The sequence below is a fragment of the Cryptotermes secundus genome, unplaced genomic scaffold (genome assembly GCF_002891405.2).
Source record: "Cryptotermes secundus unplaced genomic scaffold, Csec_1.0 scaffold33, whole genome shotgun sequence".
NCBI classification, from domain to species: domain Eukaryota; kingdom Metazoa; phylum Arthropoda; class Insecta; order Blattodea; family Kalotermitidae; genus Cryptotermes; species Cryptotermes secundus.
In genome coordinates, this window is record NW_019727088.1 from 1851309 (window position 1) to 1867845 (window position 16537).

Genomic DNA, 16537 nt, shown 5'->3' on the forward strand with positions numbered 1-16537 from the left:
TCACAGGGGGTGACCACAGTGTTCTGCCTTAATTTGTGGCGTTTTTCTAAGAACTGGCTGCCATGTACTGTGCGAAATCAATCGATCTTGCAAGAATAAAATTTGGACATTCCTCTTCTAAGAATTCCAATTGAGTGTGTTAGTGTGGCCAGCTCAGGGCAATATGATATTATAAACACAGCACATATCACGTCTCTGCTGTTTATAACTTCATAGGGAAGAAAACACGCCATTCATAACAGTTTGAATGACTAAACCTCTCCCAAGAGCAACAGGAACTTTGCTGCAAGACAGGCATATGTAACGATGAATTAGCGCAGCTAAACTCATGTCTCATTAAATACGGTTCTCCTGACAACAGGCCAGCGAAAAATCTAACAATCTACAGCAAAACCATCAATTATTATGGGCGTTATAACATAGGTGTGCAGCTGGACGAAACATAGACGTCGAACCCCCGCAGACAATTTAAATACCTGACGAAACATACACGTCAAACCACGCTGAACGGTTAATGGAGTTACCCCAGATTTTGAATATAACCTAACAACATGATCACTAACTCCATCATCCCTTATGTCTTAACTGCGGTCACTGGCAGAACTGTCATTCCTCATGTGCACAACTATTAGTGAGCTTCTCCAGCAACAGTGTGATTACATCATAGTTTCCAGTCATCTTAGCTTACTAAAGCAAGTTTCACCCATGTGAGCATCACGTCTTCCATTCTGAACATTACCCTCCTATCAGAGACTCAGTTTTTAACAGTTTCCTGTATTATGCTGTCCAATTCAATTCAAGGAGGTAAGCGTAACTGCAAGATTGAATGACCATGTTCAACCTGAATCCTATGTATCTTGCAGGTGTGATACGAGGTCATCATCCTCTCTTTTCATAAATGTATGTACATCGGCTACACCCTCTCATGTTAGGCTAAGAAGAACTTTGAATGGGCAGCAAAACAACCAGTTGCTTTGCTGTTTGTTAGTCATAACTCAGCATTGTCAGCAGTACAACCTCATGTGCCCACAGCTGCAATACATCTAACCCAGACACCCCTCTGTGAAACAGTACTGCAATGTGAACTCACGCAGACCCACAGCGTAACTACAAGGGAGGGCCTGGGAGAAATAAATAGAACTTTACTTGAAGAAATGCCAGTGCTGTGATACAAAACATGTATGAGTTCATCTCTGTGTTTCATACTAAAGAATGTGTTGCACATATTTTCTTCTCTTTTTATTAAAGGGGAATTTGAATAAGGTTAAGGAAATTCATGGAATTTTACGAAGGGAGAGACTACCATTGTCGGCTCAAACATTTGCTGCATTGTTTGAATGCATAGGACGTCTTCCTGCAGATAGTGCTGCCACCTACCAAATACTTAAAGGATATGTGGAAGAAATGTCACAGAAGGTAAGTTTCCACTTTTATTAGCCCTTGCCTTTGTCATATTCTATCTCCAGGATTGCTGCCATCACCCAACAGGTCAGGATTATGCTTGGAGATAACCAAGCAGAGTGTTATTTGTTTGTTGCTTGGGTTGTGATTGAGGTATCATTAAAGAGTGGAAGCCATAGAATGAACTTCAATGTAGAACAAATTTCTTCAGCTTAAGAAATTAAATGTTGCAGCTGTTTATGCTGGGATCCGAATATGCAGAGAAATGACTAATGTTAGAGAAAGTCCAGAATGTAGTTTAAACTGACATAATAACTGTGAAGAATGCTGTCCTCTGGGATGTAGCACCATGTAAATATTGTGTAAACCGATGTTTCAGAGGAACATATCACCTCCATTATCAGGCTATTAAAAATAAATTGTGAGTGAGGAATCAGCATGAGCATGTGGCTGCAGACTGAGTGCCAGTCAAAAACACCCAGCTATATAAGAATAGGAAGGAGAGGGAGAGGGGTCACATGGGAAGTCAATGCAGAGGAAAGGGTAAGGGTCAGTGGAGATGGGCCAGCAGGTAGCAGGCTAGAGCAGGTGTAGGATCATGTTGGGGATGGGGCGGAAGGCAAAATTACAGGGAGAGCATTGACCCAATAGCCTCAGGGCTAAGCTGCCAGCTGTGCATCGACCTGCATAGCCTTGTGGATCTGGTGTCATGTTCCAGAGGTTTCTTGAAGGAAGAGATGAGAGGCTTCCATGACTTGCTGAGACAAAACCCCACCTCTCTGTTCATATTGTTGGGATGGAACTCAGTGGCCTCCCTAATGATGTGGTCCATGTATTGGGTCTTGGTGATGAGGATGGAGGTATTGTGAAGATGAATATGGTGTCCCAAGTCAATGCTGTATTCAGCCATGGGTGACTTGTCTGGATGTTCGAGACAGATGTGCCGCTGATGCTCTTTCAACCTTGTGTCAGACATTCAGACAAGTCAGTCATGGCTGAACATGGCATGGAGTTGGGACACAGCATCCAGCTATACAATACCTCCATCCTCGCCACTGAGACCCAATACATAGATCTCATCATTAGGGAGGCCACTGAGATTGAGCTCTATCCCAACAAAATGAACAGAGAGGTGGGGTTTTGTTTCAGCAAGTCATGGAAGCCTCTCATCTGTTCCCTCAAGAAACCTCCGGAACATGATGCCAGATCGGCAATGCTACGCAGGTCAATGCATGGCTGGCACCTTAGCCCTGAGGCTACTGGGTCAATGCTCTCCCGGTAACCTTGCCCCCCCCCCCGACATGATCCTATACCTGCCCTGGCCTGCGACCTGCTGGCCCATCTCCACTGACTCTTCCCCACTCCTCTCAATTGATTTCCCATGTGACCCCTCTCCATTCCTTTCCTGTTCTTATGTAACTGGGTGTTTTTGACTGGCACTCAGCCTGCAGCCACCTGCTCATGGTGGTTCCTTGCTTGCGGATTTTTTTAATACCCTGAAGATGGAGGTGATACGTTCCTCTGAAACGTTGGTTTACACAATGTCTACACGGCGCCACATCCCAGAAGACGGCATTCTTCATAGTCACCGACATGAAAATCTCTTACATGACATAATAACTGCCTATGTAAGATTTGGTTAAGTGCACCATGCAAAAGGGGGATTGTAATGTATCTTTGCAATATATATATATATATATATATACAGGGTGTCCCAGGAGGAATGTGCCAAACTTCGGGAGGGTGTTCCTTATGTTAAAGTATATATATATATATAACCCAAAACACCTATGTCCAAAGTTGAACGGTTACGGAGATAATGGCCCGAGAAAAGTGTGGTCTTCTTGCAGGTCCACGCACTATACGTACCTGTCAGCTGAGACCCTTATCTGTTTGTCCTTGAGTGCCGCGAGTCACACTAGCGTAAGCTCATGCGCTGCCTACAGATTACGTTGCGGTGGGGTCGTGAATGGGTGGTAAATTAGTTGTGTGATGAGTTGCTGAAATGCCTTTTGTGTTTTCACACGTCGAGTATTGTGATATGCATTTTGTGTATGGATTTTGCGGTGGCAATGCACGTGCTGCTGTTGAAGAGTACCAAAGGCGTTTTCCCGATCGAAGGATTCCATCTCGAAGTGTATTTACGCGAATTCACCAGACATTGCGTGAGACTGGTTCTCTTCCGAGTGTTTCTGTGCAGTCGGAAAGGGAGGATGTACAAATGAGAAACACACGAGAGAACATTCTTCGCATGATTGATAGAAGTCCGCGTCTCTCCACTCGTAGAATGGCCTCTCGCATCGGCGTATCACGTATGCAGGTGTGGCGAACTTTACATGACGAAGACCTGTATCCTTACCATGATCAAAGGGTACAACATCTGGAACCAGGCGACCATGCTCAGCGTATGGATTTCTGCCACTGGATAAAAGCTCATCCCGAACTGTTAAGCGTCATTTTATTCAGTGATGAGGCGTCGTTTACCCGGGACGGTGTAAATAATTTACGAAATATTCATACGTGGTCCCATAATAATCCACATGAGATAATGGAAACGAAATTCCAAAAGAGATTTTCTGTGAATGTATGGTGTGGTGTGCTTGGGAACAGGTTGATCGGACCTTTTGTGTTTCACAACAATTTAACTGGAAACACGTATGGAGCCTTCCTAAGGAATGAGTTACCATGTTTGTTGGAAGACATCCCGTTAACGATAAGGAGGAAAATGTACTTCCAACATGATGGGGCTCCTCCACATTATACTCAGCACGTGAGACACTACTTAGATGAATCCTTCCCTAACCGCTGGATAGGTCGTGGTGGTCCCATTGCATGGCCACCGAGGTCGCCAGATCTTACGCCTCTAGATTATTACCTCTGGGGCCACATGAAGACCTTAGTCTACGAAACTAAGGTCGATTCCCGAGAAGCACTGCGGAATCGTATTTTTGCAGCGGCAGAGCACATACGTCACCATTCAGGCAACATTGCTTCTGCTACCCAATCCCTCATGATGCGTGCCGAAAACTGCATTGCAGCTGGCGGAGGACACTTTGAACAATTACTATAAAGCAGGTACTGTATTTTAATACTTATGTAGTTGGCTTATAGCAGAATATGCAGTCAGTCATGTTACACCAGCGCTTGCCATTCATGTGTCATGTGTAGTGATGAGGCGTCTTTTACCCTGGACGGTGTAAATAATTTACGAAATGTGCATACGTGGTCCCATAATAATCCACATGAGATAATGGAAACGAAATTCCAAAAGAGATTATCCGTGAATGTAGGTATAATAAGAGTTATGTGGTCGGCTCATAGCGCAGCCATATTACGTCATCGCACGCCAGTCATGTGTTATGTATACTGCTTGGAAACCTAAGGACAATTATGACATGGCGAGCGAGTATTTTGTACTTCAATTTTATGGCTTTCCGTCACTCACAAGTTGGTTTGATGTTACGTACATTATTAACATTACAGAATCCACATATTCCTGCCAGTTTTAATATCTATTTTGTAATCAACAAGTGTGTAACCCCGGTCAAAGTTTGACACTTCTCTGGCCATTATCTCCGTAACCGTTCAACTTTGGACATAGGTGTTTTGGGTTATATCGGCATACTTTAACATAAGGAACACCCTCCCGAAGTTTGGCACATTCCTCCTGGGACACCCTGTATATATACACACACACACACACACGTTTATCTGTGTGTGTCTTTGTGTGTGCATGCATGTGGGGGGGCAATGCAACCAGTCTTAGCTCACAGGACCTGCCTGTTAGTAATCTTGTTACCTTAAACCTCCAGATGGATTAATCATGTATGCATAGGTCTGCAGGTATGATGTCTCTCTGACTTCCCAGATGCATAAAGTTATTGTAATGTTATAGCTATCCTATAAGGAAGTGCTATGAATTTCTATCCAACAAAATGGTAGATGAGTATAGGGTTTGACTCCCGTAACTATTTAAGATATTACACCATGTCATATGCATTATGTTTTGCACTTCAGATTTCCCATTGTGTGCAGTCTCTAACACATTTAATGAGCACCTTCCTGCCTCCATGTTTTATATAATTTATTTTTCAATCTGCTCTTCATTTACATTTACTTTAGTACACTAGATGGAAGAAATTGCTCTTTTACTTACTGGACCAGTGACTGAAAAAGAAACCTTGAAAAATTGGCTGAAAAATGAACAGGGCCTAGGAATTTTGGTAATTTTTCACATGGGAATTGTTAATTTGCATATTGATAAAAAGCGTTAGAAACAAACATTTTATCAAATGAAGAATTCTGTCTTCTATGATATAATTCTATGTAGTCTGTTGAAGGTCAGCCAACATTTCAGGTCAGAGAATAAGCCATGCAAGAAACTAGCATGGAGCAGGTAGTAAGCAGACAGAATTCTTCATAACCACTACTGTGAGAACCTCAGCTCCTACATTTTGTCAAATTATTTTAAACTTTAAAAGCTAATTCTGTCAGTTTCATAGAAATACAGTGAGATGTGGTGCTTAAGCACCATGCTTTGGAGGTGTATGAAAATTTGAAGCCCCACACATTCTTAAAATCCATACTGGTTGTATGTGAAAGATCAGCAGAGCCACAAGTAACCATTGGGATAAAAAACCCCTTCATTCGGTCCATAGTCAGCTCCTTATAGTCTCACACGTGTAGAGAATATTATACTACCAGAAGTGCATGTGTGGATCCAGGTTAGTGAAGCATACACTGCCTTTTTGACCCACATATGCTTCCAGTTTGTTACATTCCATATTACATAGTCTGAAATTTCATATCTCTAATACAGAAATTGACCCCATGGCTGGTTGTGTTAATTTTCTGGCTTGAATGGATTCTGATTATATAACTTTTAATACTGTTGTTATTGATACTGGATATATTTTAATTTTAAAATACTACTCAAAGTTACTCTACGAACAGTAGTACAAAGAAGATGCACTCAAAAAACAAGAGTCAGTATTTCAGTTGAATGAAAGTCTGTTTGCACTTTGTTCACTTTCTGTAGCTGAAACAGAAGTATTCTCTCTGCTGGTGCATAGACATTCACTTTATGAAACTCATATACATAAATTCATAAATACACAATATGTAAAAGTCTAGAGAGGAAACTTGGTTCACTTGTTGCAGGGATTGACATTCAATGATATTATACAGAAGAGTGTATTTGTGTCTGACCAGAGGGAAGTAGTGGTGGATGTAATTCGAAGAATTGAGCCAAACTTTGAACCAGACAGTATTTTGCCAGATATGTGTTATGCCTGTAACCTTCTGCATGAATTAAATTCTGAGAATCGAAGTGGAAAGGTGAGTTATTTGGAAATAACATATCAATCTTTAAATTGTATGTGACATAAAAATGAAGGGTGAATATCTTACCAAATTAATGTTTGTTATATTTAATCATCATGCCATGTAGGTGATCAGAGCGGTGTCCAAGTATTCACTGACCTTACTACTGTACTGAATATAAATTTATACTGTGCCTGCCTGATCTCCTGGAGAATGACTGTGAGAAGTATGTTGTGAGTAATGTTTCCAGGCCTCTGCATGCTTCAGGAATGGCAATCCATTTCTGAGATGAGGTCATCTATGAGACAAACTGTGGGGGCACTATGCTACAAGCTGGCAGGTTGTGGGTTTGAGCCCCAGTGAGGTAATTGGATTTTTAAATTGACCTAATCCTTCCAGCCGCACTATGGCCCTGGGTTCAACTCAGCCTCTAACAGAAATGAAGACCAGAAATTTTCCTTTGGGGGTAAATGGTGGCCAGTGTGTAAGGCAACCTAACTGCCATCTGTGAGCAGATTGTCTAGAAAATGTGGGAGCCTCAACCTCTGACAACCCTACAGGCCTCCACAGCCTGTTACGGGGATAGCCTTACCTTTATGACACAAACTCAGCTAGCCTTAATGATAGGATAGTGATAAGAATGATGCTTATCAGAAGGGACCTCCAGATTAACATGGGGTATGAACTATGGTGGCCTTAATATTCCTTATAGTGACTAAATTTTTTCTTTGTCATTGGTTAAGGAAGAGAAAGACATGAAGATAGTCTGAACTGGATCTGATGTTTCATGAAACTCAGATTGTTGGCATGGGTCTATCCTGTCACCCCTAGAATACTAGAACTGTAACAAGAAGGAAGGATGTTCTTTCCATAAGAACATCCATGAAGGCGTTAATAGTGGTTTGACACCACTTCAGAGAACAATTAACACAACTGACTGATATAAGGAAATTCTGGACTTGTACATTATTTTAAATTGTAGCATCATTTAAAGAAATGGATAACATAATACATGGTCCTTGGCTAACCAACTAACTAACTCCATGGAGTTTCTTCCTTGAGCAGCAGTCAGTCTCTCAGCTACTTAAGAATTTCTCAACACTTTATGGAACACAGAGATTCATTACTGTGTTCACAAGAGCCCTCTACTGGCCCCTGTCCTTAGCTGCATCAATCCAGTCCTTACTGCACCATCCTGTCTCTCTAATATCCACTTTAATATTATCCTACCACCTACATGTAGGTCTTCCTAGTGGTCTCTTCATCTATGGCTCTCCCACCAAAATCCTATGTGCATTCCTTTTCTCACCCATTCATTCTATATGCACTACACTTCTCATATGCCTTTACTTGATCATTCTAATTGTACTTGGAGAAGAGTACAAGTTATGAAACATGGCCTTTGACACTTCCCAGGAAGTGGATCAGTGGTGTTCACTTTGTACTTTTTCTGTAATAACTCAATCAATCATATGCAGAGAGTGAATGAGCAACTTCCTGATCCTGGATGATGAAAGTTAGTGCCACATACCTAGGCTTGTAGTGATATAGAGTTACAGTAACACTTTTTTCTTTAATGCTAATGAAGTGGGAGTAAATCCCTTGTACTGCAGCCACTTCTGGCATATTGTACCAGCCCCAACTGATAGGTGAGGGTGATTGTGGAGCAATTGGTGGAATGAAGATTGGCAAGGAAAACCGAAGTACTCGGAGAAAATCTGCCCCAGCGCCAATTTGTCCACCACAAATCCCACTTAACCAGACCCAGGATTGAACCCGGGCCGCCGCGGTGGGAAGCCAGCGACTAACCTCTTGAGCTATGACGTGGCCCTACAGTAACACTTAGTTTTCCGTGTACTGAGGGAAAGCTGTGATCGGTCAAGTGGAACTGAATCATGAAGTAGGTAGGGTTCCAGGTGAGGTGTGCATACATTTGTGTTGTATGTGTGAGTGGCTGAGTGCTTATGCACATTCACTCATGTATGAACTTTGGAATGATTTCTCTCTGAAGTTAGTTTGGTTTACTAAGATTGATTTTGGTGTTCTAGAAGGAAGAAAAGGAATTTACTCTGACACTATATCTGTTTATCTGTAACAAATCTAAGACTACAAAACATAAAAAAAAAAGAATAAATAGACTGGTTAATTGCTGACATGCCTTTTTACAGTCCTGTAAGATTGATCTGACTGCATGAAACTTATGAAGTATTCATGTTTTACTCATTTCTTTGGATAGATCACAACTAATTGAAGAGGTGAGACTGAGTCAAAATTCAACGGATGATTTGAAAAGTATGACCAAATTGATACACTCATGCATATAGAAGGGATGTGACTAATTAAAGACACATTGTACATAGAGTGAGAATGGACATTTTACATAAGATGGTTTAGTGTTTGTGTATAAATGTGTGGAACTACATATATACTACCTTAACAACTGTTCCAAAGATAGTTTTAACATTCTTTGTGTTATGTTTAGGGTAGAACATATAAGTCACCCGCTGAAGGTCTCATGACAAAGTCCGACTTGCAGCAGTTGATTAAGGAGCAACTTCAGACGGAATTAAACAGCTATGTTAAAGTGAAAACAGTTGAGGACAGAACAGAGCCAAATGAGACCATTCTGTATTATGTAAGTGGTATAATGCAGTTAACTTATTTATTTTTCATTGAGTCTGGCCAAGTGCCCAGGTGAAGCTCCAACTGATGAGTGAGGTTGAGATAATTTTTCTGGGTAATGGGGCATATGACATACTTCTAGAAACTACAGAGTATTGGTGGAAGGAGGACTGGCAGGGTGAAGCCAAACAAACGTTACAGAAATCTGTCTCAGTGCCACTTTGTTGACAATAATTTCACTTGGATTATATTGCAATTGAACCTGGAACTCTGCAGTGAGAAATCAGAATTTTTTCATCTGTTGGACTTTGTAAAACATAGAAATATATTTTATTGTCTTAATAGTATGCATCCTGTTGTGTGTTATAAATAGGGTATATAAATGTGTATAAAAGTACATTTATATACCCATGTCCCAGCTGCTTGACTCCTGATGAAAAGAGTTCCCAGTACCCATTAGATAGGAGGCTTGATGGGCCCCAAAGCCAGTCCAGATGCTGTGGGAAGAAAAAAAATTCTTGATCATGCTAGGGCTTGAACCATGGCTCTCCAGGCCACAGCCCATCACTATACAAATTGTGCTAGCCCTGCTTGTCTATATTAATACATATATTTGATCAATATTGGTTAGATTTTAAGGTTTCAGAGAAAAGTGCTTATGTGCATAGAATATTATTTTATGTATATTTGTTAGGATCTCCTTTTTTCTATGATCATCATCAGTTACAGTATGTAACACTCACACATGGAGCTGAGCCCTTCTTGAGAAGCTGCTAACTGTGCACCTACTCAAGAACTTCCCAGCAATTTATGGAACCCAAAAGTTCATTACTACGTTCACAAGAGCCCTCCACTGGTCCCTGTCCTTAGCGAGATCAATCCAATCCATAAAATCTCATCCTATCTCTCTAAGATCCATTTTAACATTGTCCATCCACCTACATCTTGGTCTTCCCAGTGGTCTCCTTCCTTCTGGCTTTCCCACCAGTATCCTGTATGCATTCCTCTTCTCCCCCATTCATGCTACATGCTCTGCTGTTCTCATCCTCCTTGATTATTATTATTCTTGATTATTCTAATTAAACTTGAAGAAGAGTATAAGTTATGAAGCCCCTCGTTATGCAATTTTCTCCAACCTCCTGTAACTTAATCTCTCTTCGGTCCAAGTATTCTCCTCAACACTCTGTTCTCAAACGCCCTCAATCTACGTGTATGTTCCTCCCTTAATGTCAAAGACCAAGTTTAACACTGACACAGAACCACAGGCAAAATTATACTTTTGTATATTCTAATTTTTATATTTTACACAACAGATGAGAAGACAAAAGATTCTGGATGGAATGATAGCAGACATTACCTGAGTTCAGTCTCCTCTTAACTTCCTCCTGAATCAGGTTTTGATTTGTTATCATCGTTCCCAAATATCTGAACTGTGTCACATTTTCAAAACATCTGTTACCTATCTCGTATGTCATGATTTTGCCCTGCATTTTGGTAACGAGACAGCAACATATACTTAGTTTTCTCCGAGTTTACTTCTAGGCCAACCTCCTTACTAGCGTCAGTTAATTTTTTGTGTTTTCTTTATGGTATCTATATCATCACTCAGACCAACAGCTGATATGTCCCATTTACTTTCAGCCCCACCTGGTTTTCTTGGACCTTCCTAATGACATAGTCTAAAGCAAAATTTAAAAAGCAGTGGCAATAAAGCAGCTCATTGTTTTAGACCATTCTGGATAGGAAAATTATCAGACAAATGTTTACCTGTATGGACTTTACCATATGTTTCATTTGAATACATTTCATTCAGTCTGACTAATTTCATGGGTATCCCAAACTCTATCAGAATACTGTACAATACTTCCCTCATAACTGAATCTTAAGCTTACTTGAATCCTATGAATAGCTGATATACTGTCTGATTAAACTCCCATTTTTTCTCCAGTATCTGACGAATGCAAAAGATCTGATCTGTTACGTCGAAACCCACACTGATGATGCCCAATAATTTCATCTATATATGGACTTAATCTTGAGAAAAGAATATTGGATAAAATTTTATATGAAGTTGAAAGCAGTGGTATCCCACAGTAATTATTACAGTCAGATTTATCACCCTTCTTGTGAACTGTTACAGTAATAAATGCCTTCCACTGATCAGGCAATTTTTCCTTATTCCAAATAGAATTAATTAACTTATGGATCTTAGAACTTAGTTTTGCATCCCGCTTGAATAAGTTCTGATGGAATTTGATCACTACCTGGCGATTTATACCTTTTCAATTTTGAACAGCAGTTTCAACCTCAAAAGGGCTAGGATCATGTACTAGTTCTATCTGCCTAATACCACTGACCCTATATACATTCAATAACTGAGAGAAGTACTTCTTCCTCCTGTTCAAAATGTTGTGGGAATCTGCAAGCAGATCACCATTCTCAACCTTCACTAAGTTTCTTCTATGTTTGTAACTCCTCTTGAAGTCATTTATTCCTCTGTACAGGTCTCTGATGTTCTTGTTCTTACTGTTCCTTGCAAGCTCATCAGTTCTGTCTTTCAGATATTCCCTCTTTTTATTCCTGAAATGCCTGCTGGTTTCATGTCTTATATTGTTCACATTATCCCCATTTATTTTGGTTGGATCCTGTAACTGCTGCAGTTTGGCAAGTTTCTTTTGGTCTAATAATTTTGAGCATCTTTCGTCAAACCATGACTTATGCTTCTTTCGTTCATAATAACGTAGACTCTCTTTGGCAGAAATTTTGATGTTCTCTCTAATAGTTTCCAAAGCTTTATTAACATCCACCTCAGTGTCTAAGTTTTCCAAAGCTGCTAACCTATTTGAGATTTCAACAGGATATTGCTCCTTGCCTTAAGTATTCTTCATTTCTTATTGTCTGATTTTCTTTCTGGTTTGGTTATAAGTGATAACATTTTCTGGTCCCTTTGGTGCCAGAGTTAACTGTGGCCCCCCCCCCCAGTGGGTCATTGCTTGGTACCTGTCTGTTAATGAAATGATACCGTGTTGCATCATGATGATTAGTAGGAGGAAATTTATTATTGGGGCTGTATGTTCAAAGGTGCTTAGTATTTCTATCACGCTGTTCTTACCTGTTACCTGATATTCCAAAAATGGAACACATTTCAGGAGCAGGACTAACTTCCATCCTCGGGCGATGGGGGGGGGGGTACTTAAGAGTTGGGTTCAGTGATTTGAATTAATTCTCTCTAATGGTCCGAGCTAAGTAGGTACTTTTCACCTGAAGACAGGAGCAGATACAGCACCTGAAACATTGTATTCTTGTTTGTAGAATATCAGGCAATGAACAAGATCCAGGAAGCCAGTAGCACTAAGTGTGTGTAACACACCATCATCAGAGCCCTATAGAATTGGTACATATTAATAAGAATCATAATAAGTAAGCATTTCCATTATTCTGCTAGAATTTATTTTAAGAAATTCTGAGTGGTGAATGGGCATATTTGCTAGGCAGGAAGGTATATCATCATGTTTATGAATGCGATTGAAAGTACATGAGAGGAAACTGTCAAAGCTTATTTGTAGCTGCTGTTGTAGCATTTGCTAGGATGGACTTTGGAAAACCATGGACATCCTAAGTGAGAATATGCGGTGGCATGGCCAAAAATAGAAGTCAGCTGTGTTACCACTGAGCCACCATGTTCATTGGTTGTCATAACAACTTATACAGGGTGTCCCAGGAAGAAAGGTCAGTATTCTGGGAGGTCATAGTAGCAGTCATTCTAAGCAAAAAACTGTGTATGTACAAGTGTCCTGTTCCAAATGGTTTCCAAGATAGAGTTATGTCACTGTACAGGAATGTCAAGATGCACTCAGGCAAGCAACACACCATGTTCTCACATCAATTGCAAAGTGCATCAGTGTTGACAGTGGAATTTTTGAAAATTTGCTACACTAGGTGAACTGTATCAACCTTGTAATTTGAACAATAAATACCAGTATTAGAAACAGTAGATAATATCTCTTGTCAACAATTTTGGAACTGTACAATCTTGGAAACTGCTCGGAATGGGATGCATGTACATATACACTTTTTTGCTTAGAATGACCAATACTGTGACCTCCCAGAATGTTAACGTTTCCTCCTTGAACACTATATGTGATCATGCAATAAGTAATATGTATTATGCCTTCTTTTCAGAGGAAAAGGTTGCAGGAGGCCCAGGATAATTGGAAGGAGACAATTTGTGAGGCATATCACAGAGATCTGAGAGTGTTGCGTGTTCAGCAACATTACCGAGTCTTTCGCCACATTAACTTATATCCTTATCTCAAAGTATTAGACCCAGAAGATTATTTTGAGATCATACTTCAGGTATATGTTTGAAGTGTCACTAAATGAGGAAAAGGGCATACATCATTTTCCAACACTTTGCAGACTTGCTCCATTCATACTGGATGGACAAAAATTAACTGTCATTCCTTTTGCTATGGGAGCTTCAGCACTTAGAAAAGAGAAGTTCACTATTGTAGTCTGTCCTAAACCACTTCAGTTGAATCCAGAAATCTGTTTCATCAAGCTCTGTTTTAATATTATCATACATTTTGGTTCTTTGTGAAGCAAACTGTGATGTCTGTATCTCTGCCCCAGAGCTTCATGCTGAGTCCATTACAATCATAACCTCCTTAACTCTATTAAACTAAAATAAGGGAGCAGCATATACTGTGAACTCACAGTTTTGTAGACATACTCTGTGTTGAACGTGTGTGAGAGGGAAGTATTTGGATGGATATGAAAGGGTGTAACAACCGACCAGAGGAAACTGCATAATGAAAAGCTTCACCATTTATACTCTTCTTTCTGTAATGTTAGAATGATTAAATCGCAGTCAGATGGGGTGAGATACTGTGGAACCTTTCTTATAAAATCCATTAAATGCTTCATGAAACAGGCACTTGTAATATCCAAAAATGATTTTAATTCATAACCACAAATCTGTCAACTAATCTGTAATGCAGAATGATGCAAAGATATATGATGTGGATGTGACAATATTTCTTTTTTGCAATGACTGTCATGGGGATATGAAAATAATGAAGAATAGTACAGCAATCTCATCATTAGCATTATCTGAACTGAACAGTTCAAAATTTTCTGAAACTTACTTAACTTATACTCACAACTTACAGCTAATTATTAGACATCCTTTAGGAGTAGAAGTTTTACCCATAGTTCACTACATATACATACATGTGAGAACAAATGAATGGATTTCTTTCAAACTGAAGTAACAGATTAACACAAAAGAAATTTAAATTGTAGCTTGACTTGCATGTGAACACTGCATACTAGTTGTTCCAGATACATATAACTTTTTAACATTATAAATGATACAAACTCCGTCCTAAGTGCAAACAATATATATTTATATGTCTTTGATCTTGTTCTTTCTACACTACATGTTTCGGCCTCTATCGGCCATCATCAGGTGTATACTCTTAACGTTGCTGCCACTCTGAACCCAGTCTAAAACTTAACATTTAAAAACACAATGTCACATTCTTCGTATTATCAACATCTACATCGCTGATATGTGTCTGGTATGTAGATTATGTTGCACACATCAAAGACATATAAATATATATTGTTTGCACTTAGGACGGAGTTTGTATCATTTATCGTGTGGAGTGCAACAGGATGCTTAAATATAATATTTTTAACATTACTTGTATGAGCAATGGTTGTGAATCAGCCAGTGTATTTCACTGTAGAACCCATTATTGTAGAGGTATGTAAACTATATATGAATCCATAACTGTTAATGTTTTCTGTCTCATATATTTATGTTACCACACATGTAAGGAAAGTGACCCCCTTTTATGAGACACCTGGATACCATCTATAGTTCCTGTGCTTAAGACATTACACAGGTAACAGAGATCTCATTTTTTTATGTTTTTCACACATTCACATGCTGATGTTGCAAAACAAATTTCACAAATATGTACTCAAAAGAAATAAACAGTGTTAGTTTGATTGGGTTTAGTGTATACCGCATTTACTTTTATTTCCTCAGTATCACAAAAAATGATGAAGTTAATGCATACTGCCTTCTTATTTCACTTTTTGATGAGCAGCCAAGCTCACACAGACATATTATTTCAAGTTTGATGTTCATGTTATTTGGGTTATTAAAAAATTTGCAGTTGACACCAACTGAAACACAGTTGATATTTTATGCGAGAAAACCTTAAACATGTGCTTGCATAGTTATGTTCTGTGTCGTCATTGTCCCACGAAAGCTCAAGGAAGTTCAGGGGAAGGGGAAATGTATATGACATGGAAGGGAAGATTTTTTTTTTATCTTTTATTGCTAGTGGTGTGGGACTAAGTCCATTGTACTGCGGCCATTTCTGGCCTATTGTACCAGCCCCAGATGATAGGTGAGGGTAATTGTAGAGCAGTTGGTGGAATGAAGAGTGGCAAGGGAAACTGACGTATTCGGAGAAAACCTGCCCCAGCGCCACCTTGTCCACCACAAATCCCACTTGACCAGACCCAGGATTGAACCCGGGCTGCCGCAGTGGGAAGCCAGCGACTAACCACTTGAGCTATGGCACGGCCGATGGAGGGGAAGGTACTGCACAGTCCAGTGGACATCACTTGATGTGCGGTTCTCAGTGTGAACTGCTCACAATTACATTTTGGAATGTAAACTTTCTCCGAGACAAGGGTAGGGTGGGTTAATGGTGCCTTTATGGACTGCTAGTCATAGGTAACTTTGGAAGCAAAACTGAAAGTACAGTTGGTACAAAAAGTTTTGGGAAAGCTCTGGCAGCTAATTAGGAATCACTTGTTATGATGAATATGCTTGGAAAAAAACCCTCATTTATATGGTTATTTTCCATATTTACAACATTGAGAAACTGATCGTTTCTGTGGTTGTTGTTCCTGTAATGAAATCCTCACTAAAGTTACACTCATTCCACTACAGTTCCACTATATGTATTTGCATGGTGATGTCAGAAATGTGTACAGTCTTTTAATTAGTAAGTTTCAAAGGATGAGACCATATGAGAAACTTGGGCATAGATAGGAGGATAATATTTTACAGGTCTGAGAGAAATAGGGTGTGATGATGGGAACTTTGTTCTACTGGCTCTGGATGTGATCTGTTGGTAGGCTGTTGTCAATGCAGTGGTGGATCTTT

The 16537-nt window shown here is 39.8% G+C and overlaps 1 protein-coding gene across 1 annotated transcript in view; it reads left to right on the plus strand.

The window, feature by feature from the left end:
* Positions 1-16537, plus strand: part of LOC111864267 (DNA-directed RNA polymerase, mitochondrial) — a 48307-nt gene that overhangs the window by 8227 nt on the left and 23543 nt on the right. Inside the window, exons 6-9 of the mRNA XM_023851391.2 lie at positions 1249-1416; positions 6562-6738; positions 9206-9358; positions 13528-13701. Coding sequence (XP_023707159.1) covers positions 1249-1416; positions 6562-6738; positions 9206-9358; positions 13528-13701 — 672 coding nt within the window. The remainder of the gene's footprint in view (positions 1-1248; positions 1417-6561; positions 6739-9205; positions 9359-13527; positions 13702-16537) is intronic.